The sequence below is a fragment of the Emys orbicularis genome, chromosome 9 (assembly GCF_028017835.1).
Source record: "Emys orbicularis isolate rEmyOrb1 chromosome 9, rEmyOrb1.hap1, whole genome shotgun sequence".
Taxonomy (NCBI): Eukaryota; Metazoa; Chordata; order Testudines; family Emydidae; genus Emys; species Emys orbicularis.
Window position 1 is genome coordinate 73,978,023 of NC_088691.1, and position 17,067 is coordinate 73,995,089.

At 40.2% G+C, this 17,067-nt stretch overlaps 1 protein-coding gene across 1 annotated transcript in view; it reads right to left on the reverse strand.

Moving 5' to 3' along the window:
* TFDP2 (transcription factor Dp-2) overlaps positions 1-17,067 on the reverse strand; it is a 189,923-nt gene that overhangs the window by 16,716 nt on the left and 156,140 nt on the right. The window contains exons 7-10 of the mRNA XM_065410857.1: positions 12,217-12,379; positions 10,652-10,798; positions 5,149-5,217; positions 3,172-3,323 (exon numbers count right to left, since the gene is read on the reverse strand). Coding sequence (XP_065266929.1) covers positions 3,172-3,323; positions 5,149-5,217; positions 10,652-10,798; positions 12,217-12,379 — 531 coding nt within the window. The remainder of the gene's footprint in view (positions 1-3,171; positions 3,324-5,148; positions 5,218-10,651; positions 10,799-12,216; positions 12,380-17,067) is intronic.

Genomic DNA, 17,067 nt, shown 5'->3' on the forward strand with positions numbered 1-17,067 from the left:
TTTTTGTGTAGACAAGCCCCGAGAAAAAAATCACACCAAAAATACTAAGTTGTAAAGTTTAACTTAGAAATATTTAAAAAAAAAACAACCCCCCCCCCAGTGTTTGCTGTACAGTATCTAGAAATAACTCTTGAGCTCAGCTGTGTTGGTATGAATAGTAAAGTTATATGTATCATATGCTCTGCATTTCTGCCACAGAATTCATCCACATCTTACCTTGGAATACTGCTCTAGAATCCCAGCTTTTATTTTTTTAAATGGCTTTTCTAGCCTTTATGGGTGAGAAGAAAACCTTCTAAATGTGAACCAGGTGCAAACCAGTGCTTTGGGGCACACCAGACGGTGTTTACACTGGGTTTTTTTCTTAAAAGGTCCTGTTGTTGCAGCACTAGAATAGACCAATCACCAATATTTTAACAACTGTGATGTCTTACCTAACAGATTGATTTCATGTAGGGCTGTCAAATGGTTAAAAAAATTAATTGCAATTAATCATGAGATTAAAAAAATCATTGCGATTAATCACAATTTTAATCACACCGTTAAACAATAATAGAATACCATTTATTTAAATATTTTTGGATGTTTTCTACATTTTCAAATGTATTGATTTCAATAACAACACAGAATACAAAGAGTACAGTGCTCACTTTCTATTATTTTTTATTACAAATATTTGCATTGTAAAAAAGATAAACAAAAGAAATAGTATTTTTGAATTCTCCTCATATAAGTACTGAAGTGCAATCTCTTAATCGTGAAAGTTCAACTTACAAATGTAGAATTATTATTTTTTGTTATATAACTGCACTCAAAAATAAAACAATGTAAAACTTTAGAGCCTACAAGTCCACATTTGTAAGTTGTACTTTCGCGACAAACAGATTACACTACAGTACTTGTATGAGGTGAATTGAAATATACTATTTCTTTTATCCTTTTTACAGTGAAAATATTTGTAATAAAAAATAATAATATAAAGTGAGCACTGTACACTTTGTATGTCAGTGGTTCTCAAACTATTGTGCTGGTGACCCCTTTCACATAGCAAGCCTCTGAGTGCAACCCCCCCTTATAAATTAAAAACACTTGTTTATATATTTAACGCCATTATAAATGCTGAAGGCAAAGCGGGGTTTGGGGTGGAGGCTGACAGCTCGCAACCCCCCACGTAATAACATCGTGACCCCCTGAGGGGTCCTGAACCCCAGTTTGAGAACCCCCGCTGTATTCTGTATTGTAACTGAAATCAATATATTTGAAAATGTAGAAAAACATCCAAAAATATTTATAATAAATTAAAATTGGTATTCTATTAGTTTAACAGTGCAATTCAAAGTGCGATTAATCGTGATTCATTGTTAAAATTGAGTTAATTAGTTTTGAGTTAATCGCTTGACTTAACTGCAATTAATTGACAGCCCTAATTTCATGGTGATTAAACCACCAGCAGCTGCTGGGACCTTATCCACATATGCACCCCACTGGTGTGAACACCAGTTGACTGCACAGGGAGTTGCAACAGAGGGAAACTGTAAGGGGAAAATATAGTGTAAACAGGTCCCTGAGATGCAAACAGTAGCTTTAGGGATGTGAAATGTCCCACTCATCTCAATGGGATGTTAATTTGGAAGACTGATGATATCAACAATTTAAAATATATCACCACTGATAATTTTAGTATCCCACAATCTCAAACTCCCTCCCATGCCTTCCCAGGTACCAAAAGCTTCTGCTTACCTCCCAACAACTTGTACAATTCAGTTATGAAGTTTCAATAAAAAAATATTCAACTTATTAACAATTATTTAATTTGATATTAAGCTTAAAAATTAGGGTCAATTTAAAAATAATTGAGGGGATATTATGCTGTACTATTCATTGGAATATTTCATTCAATAAAAATATCAATTTTTAATCTACTATTAGCTGGCATAGTATTTCCAGGCAACTGCACTGGAGTCCAGAAATTAGGCCTCTTATAAGAATTTCAGCCAACAGTGCTGCAGAGTGCACAGGGTCCTGATTATACATATTCACCAACAACTTCACCATAGCCAGAATTGTAATTTGGATGTTGAAACTGAAGCAATTAGGGACTTTTATTCTACTTCGTTATAAAGTTTCACTATATTCAAGTTCACCATAAGGAGGTTCCACTCTAATGCAAAATCAATGTATGGTAGAATGAAATCCATAACCAATAACATTCAATGAAAGAGATCTATTTACCACTAATAAACTGTTATGATTTAGTAAACAATGATACATCAAGATTGTATTCTTTCACCAGCTGATAGAATTCACAAGAGAGCTGAGAACAAATACAGACTCCCTCATGTATAAGTACAAGAGTCACAGGTTAACAGCAAAGAAAAGCTTACAACTAAATCCATAATGCAATAAACCATAACCCAAGAATGCAAGCGAAATATTTCTAACTGTTGCATACTTTCATTCTTCTCTATCTTACGAAGCACTAAGGACAGTGAGCCTGGTGCCACTAAAATGAACCAAACATCTATTTCAGAGTTTTCCCAATTGCCTCTGGCACTTATTTCCATCTCATAATTTTGAACAAGCTGGTAGCCATATAACTCTGACTAAAAGTTGTAGAGCATGCATCATACATTTTACAAAAGCACAATGGTGGTTAAGTATACTGAAAGAGGTATCAAACACCATAGGCGCTGATTTTATTTTTCCCAGTGGATGCTCTGCCCTGAAGCCCTGCCCCTTCCCCCGAGCCCCACCCTTGCTCTGCTTCTTCCCACCCCCCGCCTCCGCTCCCTCCCCCACCTGCCCTTCACTTGCTCCTCTCAGTCCCCTCCCCCAAGGCTCCCCCACCTGCCCGCCACTGATTTCTTTCTGCCCTCCCTCGAGTGCCTCCTGCCAGCTGCCGAACAGCTGATCAGCAGCCAGGCCAGGGGCCCCGCCGAACAGCTGTGGCTGGTGGGTCCTGAGTATCCCCTATTTTTTTCCCATGGGTGTTTGAGCCCTGGAGCACCCATGGAGTCAGTACCTATGTCAAATACCAGGAAGATGAAAGGGAAATGCAAATGTATAATTAGTTTCAGTATGAAGTGAAAAGACTTTCTGTTCAAAGAAAAATCCCATACTTATTACACAGAAGACTAAATATTCCAATATGTGGTTCCACATCACACTCACTTATCACTTGATATGCTGCAGTCTATAACAGTTCTTTTGCTAGTGTTAACTATTAGGAAAGGGAGCTGTATTGTAGAGTTCAAAGCTGGAGGACCTTGATTCTGTTGTTCATTTTGCTGATTTCTTTGTACCAAATTTTTGAATGCTATTTGCTGTAGAAAGAAGAAAAAAGAAAAAGGAAAATGATCACTATCATTCAAATGTAAATGTGGACTCTTCCATGATCTGGGATTTTACAGCTGTTTTAGTAACCAAGTACCAGTACCTCCAGCACCTGTCTGGTATCTCTCCTAAGATGGGGTGGACACAGTCTGAACTCTCTGTGCTGGCTAACAAACTCTCCTTTGTGCTGGCCAGGAACAGAAAGGAGTGCATGCTGCACCCTTTCAAGGGAGGCACAGCAGACATGCTCCCCTGGCAATCTCTGGAGCTTTGGGAGGGTAGCACAGTACGGAGTACAATGCCCAGGAGACAGAGCATCTCCACACATTAGGAATTAGGGCTTAAAAGGCATAACAGAGGCCTTATCTACTAGCCAGGGTGCATAATTACATCAGTTTAAAAGGTCAGAAAATGTAAAGATAACAAAGTTATACTTAATGTGGATCAAATGGCACCTCCCACGGCCAACTCCCCTCTTCTCTTCTTTACTCTCTTATCCGTCCTCTCTTTTTCTCTCCTCTGTTCACTCTATATCATCCAGTCCTAGCAAATCTGTAGCTTTGAAATTACCCTCTTTCATAACTGTTTACAAGTTACAACCTTCTCTCCACAGCTCATCTTTTGCTATGGGATTTTGTATATAGTCAAGACTGCAATGACTGGCAATAATCTGGGATATCTGTGAATCTTCCGTAGTCCATGTTTGGCACTACTGATTCCAGTCAATAGGAGCACAAACATATAAAATGGCAAGAATTGCTAAAATTATTTGAATGGTGAAAGTAGTTAAATTAGAATCAAACACTGAAGAGTTATCATAAAACAGATATATAAACACAGTGAGCAGGGAGTTTATGGGTCTAATTTTCCTATCACTTTCACCACCGTGCCTTCTTCGAGTTGCTTAGGATGTACACCAGTGTTAGTGAGGTCAGAATTAAGTCCAACTATTTAGAAAAAATATTTTTGCCACTGAGAAAAGCAGAAGTGTCCAAATGCTTAGAATTTCACTGCATATCTGATTGTGTCTTAAACACCATCATATTTTGCACCAAGAAAAAAACGTTATTTTCTGTTACCCTATGACTTTAACTCGTGATCTTATACAAATGGTCCATTATGTGTAAAGTATTCAAAACCCAGGCATATATCCAAACACTATAAATACGATATAGACTTTTAAAAAAATGAAATGCCCTCTTTGCAAACCGAAATGCATTTGAAGTTACAATATTTCTTCATTCAGGCCAAATCAGCAGGTTTCAAAAAGCCTTCCTAGGTTACTGCATCAAAATGTGAAAAGTGCCAGGCCTGGATTCATGAGTCTTTTATAATAAGGATCCTGAAGTTTCAGTTCCCCAGCAACAACTGATTCTCAGCTATGGAATGTACAACTGAACCTATGCAAGTGTGTGTTGAAAATTGCATTTTTCAATGGTAACTTGTCAGAGGGACCAAGTGGGGGGGTGGCGGGGGAGAGAGGAGAGGAGGAGAGGCGGGTGGCGGCGTCATTCTGCTCCTGTTCCCACTGGAGTCGGTGGCAAAACAGCATGAGTGGAATTTTTGCAAAATGTAATAATGACATAGGGTAGAAGATATTGACAGATAATGACAATTGTGCTCCAGGAGGCTGCATCTATCCAAGAGGCCCCATGCTAGGATGCCAGAGGTATTTTAGGTCAGGATTCAGGTACACTGCAATATCACTTTCATGGGCACTAAATTAATCTAAAAACATTTATAAAGTGGAGAAAAAAATACTCTGAACCTTAACAGTTTTTTGTTAGTGGCTGTATAAATAAAAATTAAATTTACCTGCAATAGTAGCTCTTGCAGCTGGGCTCTCTTCTGCTTTATTCGTTCTAGCCGTCTCTGTTTCTCTATCTTTAGAACATAAATTTAGACACACTAAGATACAATTTTGAAAATACATAAATTGCCTGGTCTTGTTCTCTGTCTAAAACAAAATAGATTTTTGCAATAAAGGAAGTGAAATTTTGATACCCTTATAGAAATTCACACTATATTTGTTTGAGGGAGATGGGTTACAGGGCCTGGTACATAAGCTGAAAATCCTTCCCAGCTCCACCTCGCTGCTCTGTAGTGTTCTCCTTTCTCATATGGACTAATCATATAGTGGGGCATCTCTAGGAACCTGGATTTACACAACTTAATTTTTGACTGCAACTTCAACCTCTGCTTTTATATCACTTTCCCTTCATTAAAAGACCAATACTACCCCACCTAAGTTGTAGCATTTCCTCTCCCTTATTTTTCCCCGTTGGATATATGTCATAGGAACTTTCTCCAGCCCTGGATAGGAAATACTGCATCCCTCCAAAATGGAGCCATCATAGTGCCACAATAAAACATTTGCTTTCTTATTCCCACTCATTAAAAGCATCCCATCAACAGTTCTCTCAGTCCCTGTTTACTCAGGACTGAAAGACAACTATCGAGACTGGGCTCAGGACCCTCTAGGATGGCATTTTAGTGTATCATCGCTAGGCCAAGAGTGACCACCCTTTTTGACTACTAACCGGAAACCTGGATAGACTAGCAAGAATTCAGTAACCAGTCACAAGAAGAGGTTAAGGGAAAGCAGCTACCATGCTACCAGTTTCTTCCGGCAGCCATGGTGACACAAATGGAATAAACAAAACCATTTTCAACAGTATTCAGGACAGTGGTACTTCAGGACCTCTACCCATGCTGCCAGAACACCAGAATCTATACTTTAAATCAAGGAGAGTCCTGAGGAAATCCAAAGAGGTGGACAGTCTAATAAAGCTACAGTGCTGGCCTCTATGTGTATTTTTAATGCTCTAGGTTTTAATGTTCCTGCTGCTGTAAACACTAATGTATCTTGGCTCCCAATTACATTAAACCCTATTTTAATTACCTCTCATTTCAAATTGCGTAGCTCCAAACCATAATATTATAAAGTTTAACTCCACTGCAAACAGAAACAATTTTATTTACAATGCCTTCTAATACAATTAACTGTGACTAATATGCTTTCTGCAAAGTTGAGTGCAGGGCCTACCTTTGCTTGACCTATAAGACTATCAAAGTAAATAAATTTTAAAAGGTCTACTAATTTATCCTCTCTACACACTGATTTTTTCTGTGTTTTCTCTTTAAGGTAACCTTTACACAGAACTACATTTTTGTTTATGTATTTAAAATAACTTTAAAATACACTTTTCCCCCCCTTGAATGGAGGGCATTTACAAATTGGTAAATCTATTGATTTCAGCACATGTGAAAACACAGCTTTATTTCTTTTCTGTTAAATTACAGTGAAAGCAACATTTTAAGGAAATGCTTGGTTTTCACTGTGCTCAGAGGCTTGTGTAACTAAAGTCATAGATAGAAAAAGGACATAAGGTTAATTTGATTGAGTTCTCACACTGTAGACAACAAAATGTGAGAACAATAACATCAAAATTTATCATTTCATAGCAATATGATTCACACAAATAATTCACACAAACTGAGTTTAAAAGATTTGAATTAAAACCAAAGACATTTAAAAAATAGTCACAACATACTATTATGGTAAAATTTACTTTAAAATGATCAGGCGTAGCCATTTTCCCTGGGTTTATCATACCTGTCAGTCTACTGTTTGACACAATGATTAAAACAGTAAATGTTTTTCTTTTTCTTTTCTCCCATTGCCATTTCAATGTCCTAAAAGGTATTATATGAATAGAACTGCACAAAATAACTTGTTTTTCACTAGGTGTACAAAACCAGATATTTATTCAAGTAATTGCAAAAATTCACAAATTTGATAGAGATTGAGATGTTGTATTTTCTGCTAGTCAGTACAATATTTAGGTGTGAACATTGTGATATTTGTCTTGTGCAAGATACATGACTATTGTCCACAGGGCAAGTGACATTTTCACAGAGAAAGTTTGGCATCTTTGCAACAAAATGATAGTTTTCTCCCTGCTGAAAATGCCAGACAAAAGATTCAACAGGCAATTTTAAAAATATTTCTGACTTTTCCTGATAAGCAAATATTGTTCAGCATCCCTGTATGATATTCCTTTTAAAGAGGTTTTCTATCATCCATATCAATAGCTAGATAAACTTACTCCCCAGTAAATTCTTTTTCTAAACAAATCATCATCATTGTGGCAAATACCAAAGGGACTTGGCCTCCTTTGCAAATCAAGCGGCAGCTGGCTTGAGTTCTGGCAAATTGCTTGAATTGTTTTAGCTATATGTTCAGTTTATGGCTACTGGGAATCTTATTGGGCCACCAAAGTTTATGGCACCCACGTGATCACCCCCTGTGGAGCGGCATTCCTTGGTACATAGACTTTGGAATTTCTTGGTCCTGCCTTGTAGTAATATGTCCATACCAAGAAAGCTGCTGAAACAGAATCAATGGTGGAGATGGTTGCTGGGTTTGGCTTTGAATATTCTAATTTTTGATCTTGTCCTGCCACTTGATATGGAGCAGCTGACGGAGATGACAAGAATAAAAAATGTCAACTCAGAGTTCTTCAGCCCCTATGTTTCACTTCTGTACAGCAGGGTTGGGATAAGCATGATTCTATAGATCTGCAGCTTCGTAGCATGCTTCAAGTCATGATGTCCCCAGAGGCCACAGAAGGGCCCAAAACATGGTAGCAGATGCTGCTGTTTATTTAAGCATCCACATCTTTTGACCATCCTTCAGCATGGTCTATGATGCCCAAATATTTGACAGCTGATATCTTATCTGGACAGGTTGTAATCTGGTGCTGGAGGCTGTTTGATGGTAATGGTCAGGCACTTAGTTTTATCTGGATTAATAACCAGACCAGTGTACACTGCTTCTGACTCAACCAGACTGGCTGTGAGCCGCAGTGATTCACCAAACTGAGCCAACAAGAGAATGTCACCACTATATTTGAGACCTCAAAATAGAATAATGTTCAGCTCAACACCACCGACAGCTGCCTCCTCAAGCTTTATTCATCAACCAATCAATGCCAACATTGAACAATGGATTATGACAGAACTCAGCCTTGCTGAACTCCCGTAGAGATAGGAAACCATGCTGCGTACCTGCCATTGACTTGAACACAGCTCCTATTCCATTGTAGAGTTCTTCTACTAATGACCAGTCTTCCTAGAGATGTTTAGTTGCCTCATCACGAACTTGCTCAAATCACTGAGCGAATGGCTGCATGGAAGTCTATGCAAAGTGCTGTGCACAGTTTATCATACTCAGCCATTTTCTCAAAAGGCTGTCTAAAGTTAAATATCTGGTCAACAATGGAATGACCAGATGTAAACCCACACTCAGTATCCCAGCCTATGCCATGAAATGCATCATTGATTTGAGATATTAACGCAGAAGCAAAGACTTTCCCTGAGACCAACAACAGCTTAATATTTCTTTAGTTGCTACATTCAGCTTCATTGCCCTTTTTGAACAAAGCAGAATAACACCCTTCTTCCATTCATCAGGTATGATATTAAAGTTCCAGATGACCTGGAAGAGCCTGTGCAGTGATGTTACAAACCCCTGGTGCGTTCTCAGACTTCAACTTGTGGACTGTGATTTCAATCTCTTCTTGGATGAAGGAAGGTAGCTCTACTGGAACTTCCTGCTCATCTTCAAATGGAATAGGGACAGCAGGCAGCAGACAATTGAGGAGCATCGTGAAATGATCTTCCCATTGATATAACTGATCCTTCAGACTCTGGCTGATGCTGTCATCATACTTCTTAGCTAGGAAAGCTGATGCCACCTTTCCCTGCAAACATTGCAAAGTTCAATAGAAGATGTGGAAATTGTGCCTGGTGGCAGCCTGTTCTAAATTACCTGCCTGAGTCTACTTCCAGGATTCTGTATCTTTCTTACAGAATGACTTGATGAAGTTCCAATGTGAAACCCATTCAGCCTTTCCTTTTACTCTCGACAAACATGTCTTTGAAGTCTCAAATTGTAGCCTCACTTTTTTTCTTAGCTCCAGCTGCAGTGAGTGTCTCCTCACTGATCCATGGAAGATATCTGAGCACTGCTTTCAAACAATGCCATTTCTCTGCGGTCAGTAACCAAAGCATTGACACAAATTGCCCATATTACACTTATGACTGATTCAGACTGCTATTAACCTAGATCCTAATGCCCTGTGTGATGGGTGTATCTGGCCTTTGCAGCTCCCTACAGGAGGCCCCACAGTCTTACTACACTCCGTGCCAGGAAGCAATGATGTAGGAGGAATGGAGCAGTGACACTGAGTCCTCTAGGCCTGCCTAGAAAGTCCTCTCTGGAGCAGCCATCTTGGAGACTAGAGAGACCTGGCCCTCCAAGAGCTAGGAGGACTAGCAACAGTTATCTGAGCCCAGCAGGCTCAGATAAAAGGAGCTGTGGTGCCCTAGCAGGGCGGCCTCTGGCTGGGCCCAGAGGACCATGGATGGGTATTCCTCTCTGCCCAAAGGAGCCTGTGGATTATCCAGGGTTTACCTCTGCCACATTTGCATATCTAGGTTTGCGGGGAGAGAGGGACTTGAGAACATTGTCCTTCAGCTAAGGGTTAAGATAAGACGGGCCAGGTGGGAGGAAGCCCAAGGAAGTAGCAGCAAAAAATTGAGCACTACCGTTGTTGCTGTTCACAGGGGTGCCTGCCTGGAACCCAGAGTAATGGATGAGCCCTGGTTCCCCCACTGGCAAAGTGGTGTAAACTCTGAGAAAGGGAGGACAAGCGTAACCTAAGACCAAAGAAGGGGAGAGGGCTTGTTTGGAAACCCAAGTGAAGGGCTGAATATAAAGTCCAAGAGCCAGAGCTGAAGACCCTGGTGAGGGCAGATACACTGCTTATTTGTTGGACTCTTTGCTATCCCGGAAAGGGTTAATTTTTGACTGTGACACAGACAGAAGACCAAGCCACAGAAGACTGGCAGAGGTAGACAGATGTCCTACGGGGGTGCCAGGAACAGGAAAAGGATTGCAATACTGCACCTGCTGCTTGGAGACACTCAAGGGGTGAATGCCCTTTTACACCCTGCATGACTTCATTGATATTTATTTTTGTCAGGCAAACAGGATTTTTAGATTGGTATAAAGTATACTATAATTATACTTAGAATATACACAGAAACATTTCAGTGAGGATTTAAATATCAAATGTTGGTTTTATTTACATAATAAGCAACAATAAAAAGCAATTAGATTTTTTTTTAAAGTTCATATTTTTAAACATTTATTATGCAAATATAAACACACACACTCTTTCCAAAGTGACACTTCTCCATTACCACAGGACGTCATCTGCAACTGAAGGGATTTCCCTTCCCCTCCACTTACCTCTAGGTTTTGACATTCTTGAGCTGAGTTTGTAGGAAGGCCAATCCATTTGATTTCCTTTTTCTCTTTTGAAATGATGTTCATTGCCATCAGCACATTGAGGGCATCATAAACTCTCCGCCTAATATTCTTCTGATCATAAGCCTGCTAAAAAAAAAAAAAGCACTGCAGTATTAATTAGGCCAAGACCACTGCAAAAGCTAAAAGTTAAGATGACGCTTGAAATTTCCCTTTATAGGTTTGCAAGTGACATGAAGACAATATATGAATAAAAGAAAATGGCAGTTGAAGTCAATATGGCACTAAAACATATGCTTTAATTTATGCTATTGTGTTGAATAAAACACTAAGTAAGGTGTTTGAATGAAAGCTGGGAGATCACTCAGAAACAGTGAATACAATAGAATATACACTGTCTGCTTCTTGATGTTGCATATTAAAAAAATATTGTTAGGCTTAATCTTGTCCCCCTTAAATGCTTGAGCCAATATAATAGAATACATCATTTTAAAAAAAATCACTTAAAACAGAAGCAGATCGTTCTCAAAGCGCCGTAAGTGCATAAAGTAGAGTACATTCGATACAAAAGGAGAATGTATCAGCATTGTAAAAGATTCCAAACTAGTAGCTGGATGAGTATCCTTAAAATTACAGCTATATGCATTTTTAAAACAAATAACTGCCTTTAAGAAATCAGTTGTAATGAAACCAATTTTTAAATATGTATCACAACGTGTTCATGGAGAAGAGTGTTTTTTACCATTTGGACTTTCAAACTGCTGAGTTAAGAGAATGCACTGTATTTTTGTTTAGTTTAGGTTGCTTTTCTCTACTATTCATATGTATAGGCTAAAATTAATATTCCAAACCCTCACAAAGGACCTCCTCTAGCCCTGCCAAACTAATTATTATTCTCTGTTAACATGACCCAAGTTAACCAGAAAATAAAATAATCCCTAATTATGTTTTTATCCTGGCAATTAATTTACTGCCTGAATTGCTCAAACTCCTATATATTAATAACAACCTCAATCAAAATATGATTATATCCTATAGCACAATTATTTCTACAGAAATTGATTTTTCAATTGTATTTCCATCATGACAAAAATGATTAATCTGATGTAATAACTTGTGCAGTTTTGTGTACACATAATTAAGACTACAGTCGGCCTAGTTATTACAACTTGTGCATTTGAGACAGGTGTCCTCCATTTCAGGGAGACCGAAGCACCTCAGACTCTCAGTTACTTGGGGTGGAGTGTGAGTAGAATATTTTAAAAGCCAATTTTAAGGCAGCCTGTTGTCTCTGTATTTTGTTGTATTTTAAAGGGTATTCAGTGGTATTAATTCTATATTTAAAATGGAACCTATTTTATATACTGCATGTTGATATTTTTGGAAATGGTCTAGGCCTAGATCTATAGCCCTGAGACACATTTGTTTGAAAGAGACAGTGGAACATGACAAGTCAAGGCAGAAACAAGCGTAGAATTCTAAGAGAACTGTGACAGGATATGACAGTATAGCTGTAAAATAAAAAAATTAACATCACATCTACTTACCGAATCTGTAGCCAAGTGGCTATTAGAATTTGTGAATTCCGATACCAGTTCATCAGCTACTTCATTGTAGGACGTTGTTCCTTTACGCTGGACTTTTTCACATACTTTCATTGAAAAATGCCTCAGACCCTTTCCATTTTTATCTCCTTTTTTGCTTCTTTTACTATGGGAGGAAAATAAGTCATTTTGAGATGATGACTTTTTGTAAGTTCTTCTGGTTAGGAAGCAAAACGTCAAGCTTGTTAACAGGCTTTGCACAGTGAGATGGCTAGTGTCTGACATTAGGTATCACATTTTTATGAAGGTTATAATAGTCAGGAAAGGCATTTTTATAATTTTGAACTGTGAAATGATAAATGATGATGTAAAGAGGGATGTGATAACCTTCAAAGTAGCACTGAAATTAACAGGAATTCTGGGTGTACAGGAAACACAGAATTAGGCCCAAATATGAACTGAATAACATATATTAAACCACTTCAGGCCCAATCCCACAGTTATCATGTGGACAATGAGCATCAAATAAGCCCACCAAAAGTTGTGAAATGGTCATCTTGTGTGTGTGTTGAGAGCATAGTGCCACTATCTAGGCCTAGCCCCACTTTTACCATTGAGAAGCCCATTCTGCTACAGCCTTTATTATATTAACATGGGATAGTGTCTTGTTCTCCAAAGGCAATGTCTAATACTACTAATAAACACTTGACAGTGAGAAAGTATTAGTTAAAAGAGTATTGATTTCTGACACAGTATATAGATTTTCCATTTTAAATCTTCACAATAAGTTTCACATTTGACTGAGCTGACTAAGTCAGAGATAAACCCATCTTCAGCAGTTGCTAGGTGCCTGACTGAAGTATTAAGCTATCAACAAAAATTAGTTACAAATTCCTTGCCAGAGTAGCTAAACAAGTAGATGGAGGCAGGCATTAAAATGTCACTAAGAATAAGCGAGTTATAGGCCCAATCTAGCATCCAAATAAGTTAATAGAATATTTTTCATTTACTTCAACGAATGTTGGTTAAGGCCCTATGTGCAGTATACAAGATAGATCTGATTGTTCCCACAGAATGTGATTTCAAAAGACCTGGATATATTAGGAAACAGTTTTAATATGAATTTTTGCAAAAGGTGAACACACTCTCTCCCCCCCCCCCCTTCCCCAAGAACATCAAGATTACTAGAATAGTAGGAGTGGCAACCAGAAAAGGAATCTTGCTCTAGTGCAAAATAATTTGTCTACAAATTCCTTCTAAATTAACATCAGTAAAAGATTAGTTATAGGCAAGAAGATTTTATTGGCAGACCTAGCTTTTACTGGTCTAACTGTAACGGAAACTCCATGCCTTGTATTTATTGAAAGCCTTATCTACGTAAAGAAATAAGTAAAGTTTCCAAGTGGTACAATAGTTTCTTTTTCTTTTGATCAAACATGCAGGGTATCTGAGGAAGGGCATACTTCCTATATAGGACTAAATGGAAACCAATGTTGAAAACAATTAAATTTTTAGAGCTCTTCAGACCTGTGATATAATGGAATTGTTGGGTCTGATCCTGCACTCCTGCAAAATTCCCAATGACATATTATGAATTTTTTAAATGGGAAAAAGATTGTTGTTGTTTAACAGGGTAAACAGCATTTTTGTTTTATATTATGGGACAGTTTCTAGCTGTTCTCTTGTTTGTGATGGATTGCACCAGGAGCAATTTTTCCTCCCATGCATATCCTTGCAGGATGCAGACAGATTCATGGTGATTGCATCACTTGAGAGCAAGGTGTGAAGGGGGATGGGATTATACCAAAGAAGAATGGCTGAGCATAGGGGGCAATTTATGCTTTATCAGGAAACACAGGGCCAGTACAGGGGCAAGCATATGCTCGCTTTTTTAAAGGGTGTAATAGTTGCCAATCTTGTGCATGCTACCCAAGAAACCTGATAGCCTTCTGCCTGCCAGGGACTGGAAAAACCAACGTATCACTGTATTTCCAACAACAACAAAAAGCAGCAGCAGCAGGTTCTTGATAAAAGCAAAAAGTAGGTCATAGAAATAAAGCACTTCATTCTGGAACTAAAATGTTAACTTTCTAGAGAAGCAACTTGTTATAAGACTTCCATCTAGATCCCAGTGACTGCTATATAATGTTAATATTTTGACATATCAGGACACTTAGTTGCAAAAAGATTTATTTGAATTCTTCTTGGTCTCCAAACAATTTCACAACATTTTGTCTAAGAAATAGCATGAACAAAAGAGAGCATTACTTGGTGCTCACTCAAGTCCTGAAGTGCCTGGAAGCCATTTTTGTACTAGGAAGACCAGTAAGGAAATAAACTTATGTTTTATTGTGCTTAAAAACGGACATAATTAATCATAATATCTTTAAAACAAAAAGACTCAGCAATCAGTATTGCACAATAAAGCACATATTCAGTTTAATCAGAGATCTGTCATAATGCTTTGATGCCAGTGAGTTTAACTCTGATTACTGCCAACAATGGATTCAATACTGGGGAACTACTGGCTATTGATGTCCAGGGTTCATATATCTGCTGCACGTGAAATTCTAATGCCCCAGAGAATTCTATTTGAATAACAATATTACAAATGAATACAAATTAAACTGTTTCTATTCCCTTCCCTCTCCCAACAAAAGATCAAGATTTTATGTTATGGTAATGAACCCAATGTAAACAAGATCAGTTGCATTTATCATCCATAAACTATGTATTTCAATATATATGTTTCAAGGGACATTTTTTTTCACTGTTAAAAGGATGCTTTCAATTTAAACGTTTTGCAAACAAACACTTCTTGATCTGTATTAACTAACTTTTTTAGATTATTAGAAGCAAAAATTTAAAAAATCCAATTTATTTGTCACTCGTTATGATTCTTAGTTTACTTTTTGCATTTCTTATAGATTGGACCATGATAATCTCTCTGAGGTTTCACTTCCAGGTTTTAGTGGTATAATGTCTGGGATTCAAACAGCAGGGGAGTGGTTTATTTGGGGAGTGTTTCTTTTTTTAAAAAGTGTTTTCACTGGATTTTTTTAAATTGTGGAAACATTTTCTATTGGCCCTACAGAAGTGTGTTTTATATAAAATTGAAACTAGGGGGAATCAAGGCTTGTGCCAGCAGTTTGGGAAGAATACCATACTAGAATCTCACAAATAGCCAAAATATCATAAACTAGCAATGGCTCAACAAAATATGCAGCTACTAAGAAGTATAATGTCAAAATAAATGGAGAACCATGTGAAATTATAGTAGGGTACCAATCCACAATTGCCTAAAATAGTAAAATAGAACAGGGGTGGGCAAACTACAGCCCGCGGGCCACATCCGGCCCGTCAGACCATTTAATCTGGTCCTCAGCTCCCGCCAGGGATCGGGAGTTTGCCCTGCTCCGGTGCTCCAGCAGCGGAGCAGGGTCAGGAGCTTACCCCACTCGGCGCAGCTCCCAGGAAGCAGCCAGCATGACCCCCCTCCGGCTCCTATGTAGTACACGGAGGGATGGCCAGGCGGCTCTGCGCATTGCCCCACCTGCAGGCACCGTCCCCCACAGGTCCCATTGGCCGCTGTTCCTGGCCAATGGGAGCTGCAGGGATGGCGCCTGCAGACGGGGCAGCGCGTAGAGCCGTCCGGCTGCGCCTCAGAGCCGGAGGGGGGACATGCTTCCGGGAGCTGCTTGCAGTAAGTGCTGCCCAGAGCCTGCACCCCTGATCCCCCCTCCCCACACCCCAACCCCCTGCCACAGCCCTGATCCCCCTCCCGCCCTCCGAACCCCTTGATCCCAGCCAGAGCCCCCCTCTTGTACCCCAATCCCCTTAAACCCAGCCCCACCCCAGAGCCTGCACCCCCAGCCAGAGCCCTCACCCCACCCCGGACAGCCTGCCCCATCTCTGATCCCCCTCCCAGCTCTCCGAACCCTTCGGTCCCAGCCTGGAGCATCCTCCTGCACCCCAAACCCCTCATCCCTGGCCCCACCCGAGAGACCGCACCCCCCAGCCGGAGCCCTCCCACCCCTCTTCCGTACCCCAACCCTGATCCCCCCCCCACCCTCTGAACCCCTCAATCCCAGCCCAGAACCCCCCTTTGTACCCCTCATCCCCAGCCCCACCCCAGAGCCCTCACCCCCCACCCCGTGCCCCAACAGCCTGCCCCATCCCTGATCCCGCTCTCTGAACCCCTCGGTCACAGCCCGGAGCACCCTCCTGCACCCTAAACCCCTCATCCCCGGCCCCACCCTAGAGCCCGCACCCCCAGCTGGAGCCTTCACACCCCTCCCCCGTACTCCAACCCGCTGCCCCAGCCTTGATCCCCCTCCTGCCCTCCAAACCCCTCAGTCCCAGCCTGGAGCCCCCTCCTGCACCCCAAACCCCTCATCCCCAGCCCCACCCCAGAGCCCTCACCCCCCCTACCCCAACCCGGAGCCCCCTCCCGCACCCTGAACTCCTCTTTTCTGGCCTCACCCCAGAGCCCATACCCCCAGCTGGAGCCCTCACCCCCTCCGGCACCCCTACCCCTAATTTTGTGAGCATTCATGGCCCGCCATACAATTTCCATACCCCGATGTGGGTCCTCAGGCTAAAAAGTTTGCCCCCCCCTGAAATAGAACTATTATGACTGTCTATCCCAATTTCTAACAAAATTATGTTTCGGAGGTGTGGGGGAGAAATAATTTAAGGCTGCTTCAATATTTGCCAGGATGTATATACTCAGGGAACTTCGTCAGAGTTAATAAGTACATAATTCCAAATCCTGACCAAAAAATTATCTTTACCATATCTTGATCAAAAGCTAGCCAAACTCATTGTAGAGCACACACAGAGACAGAAGCTGAC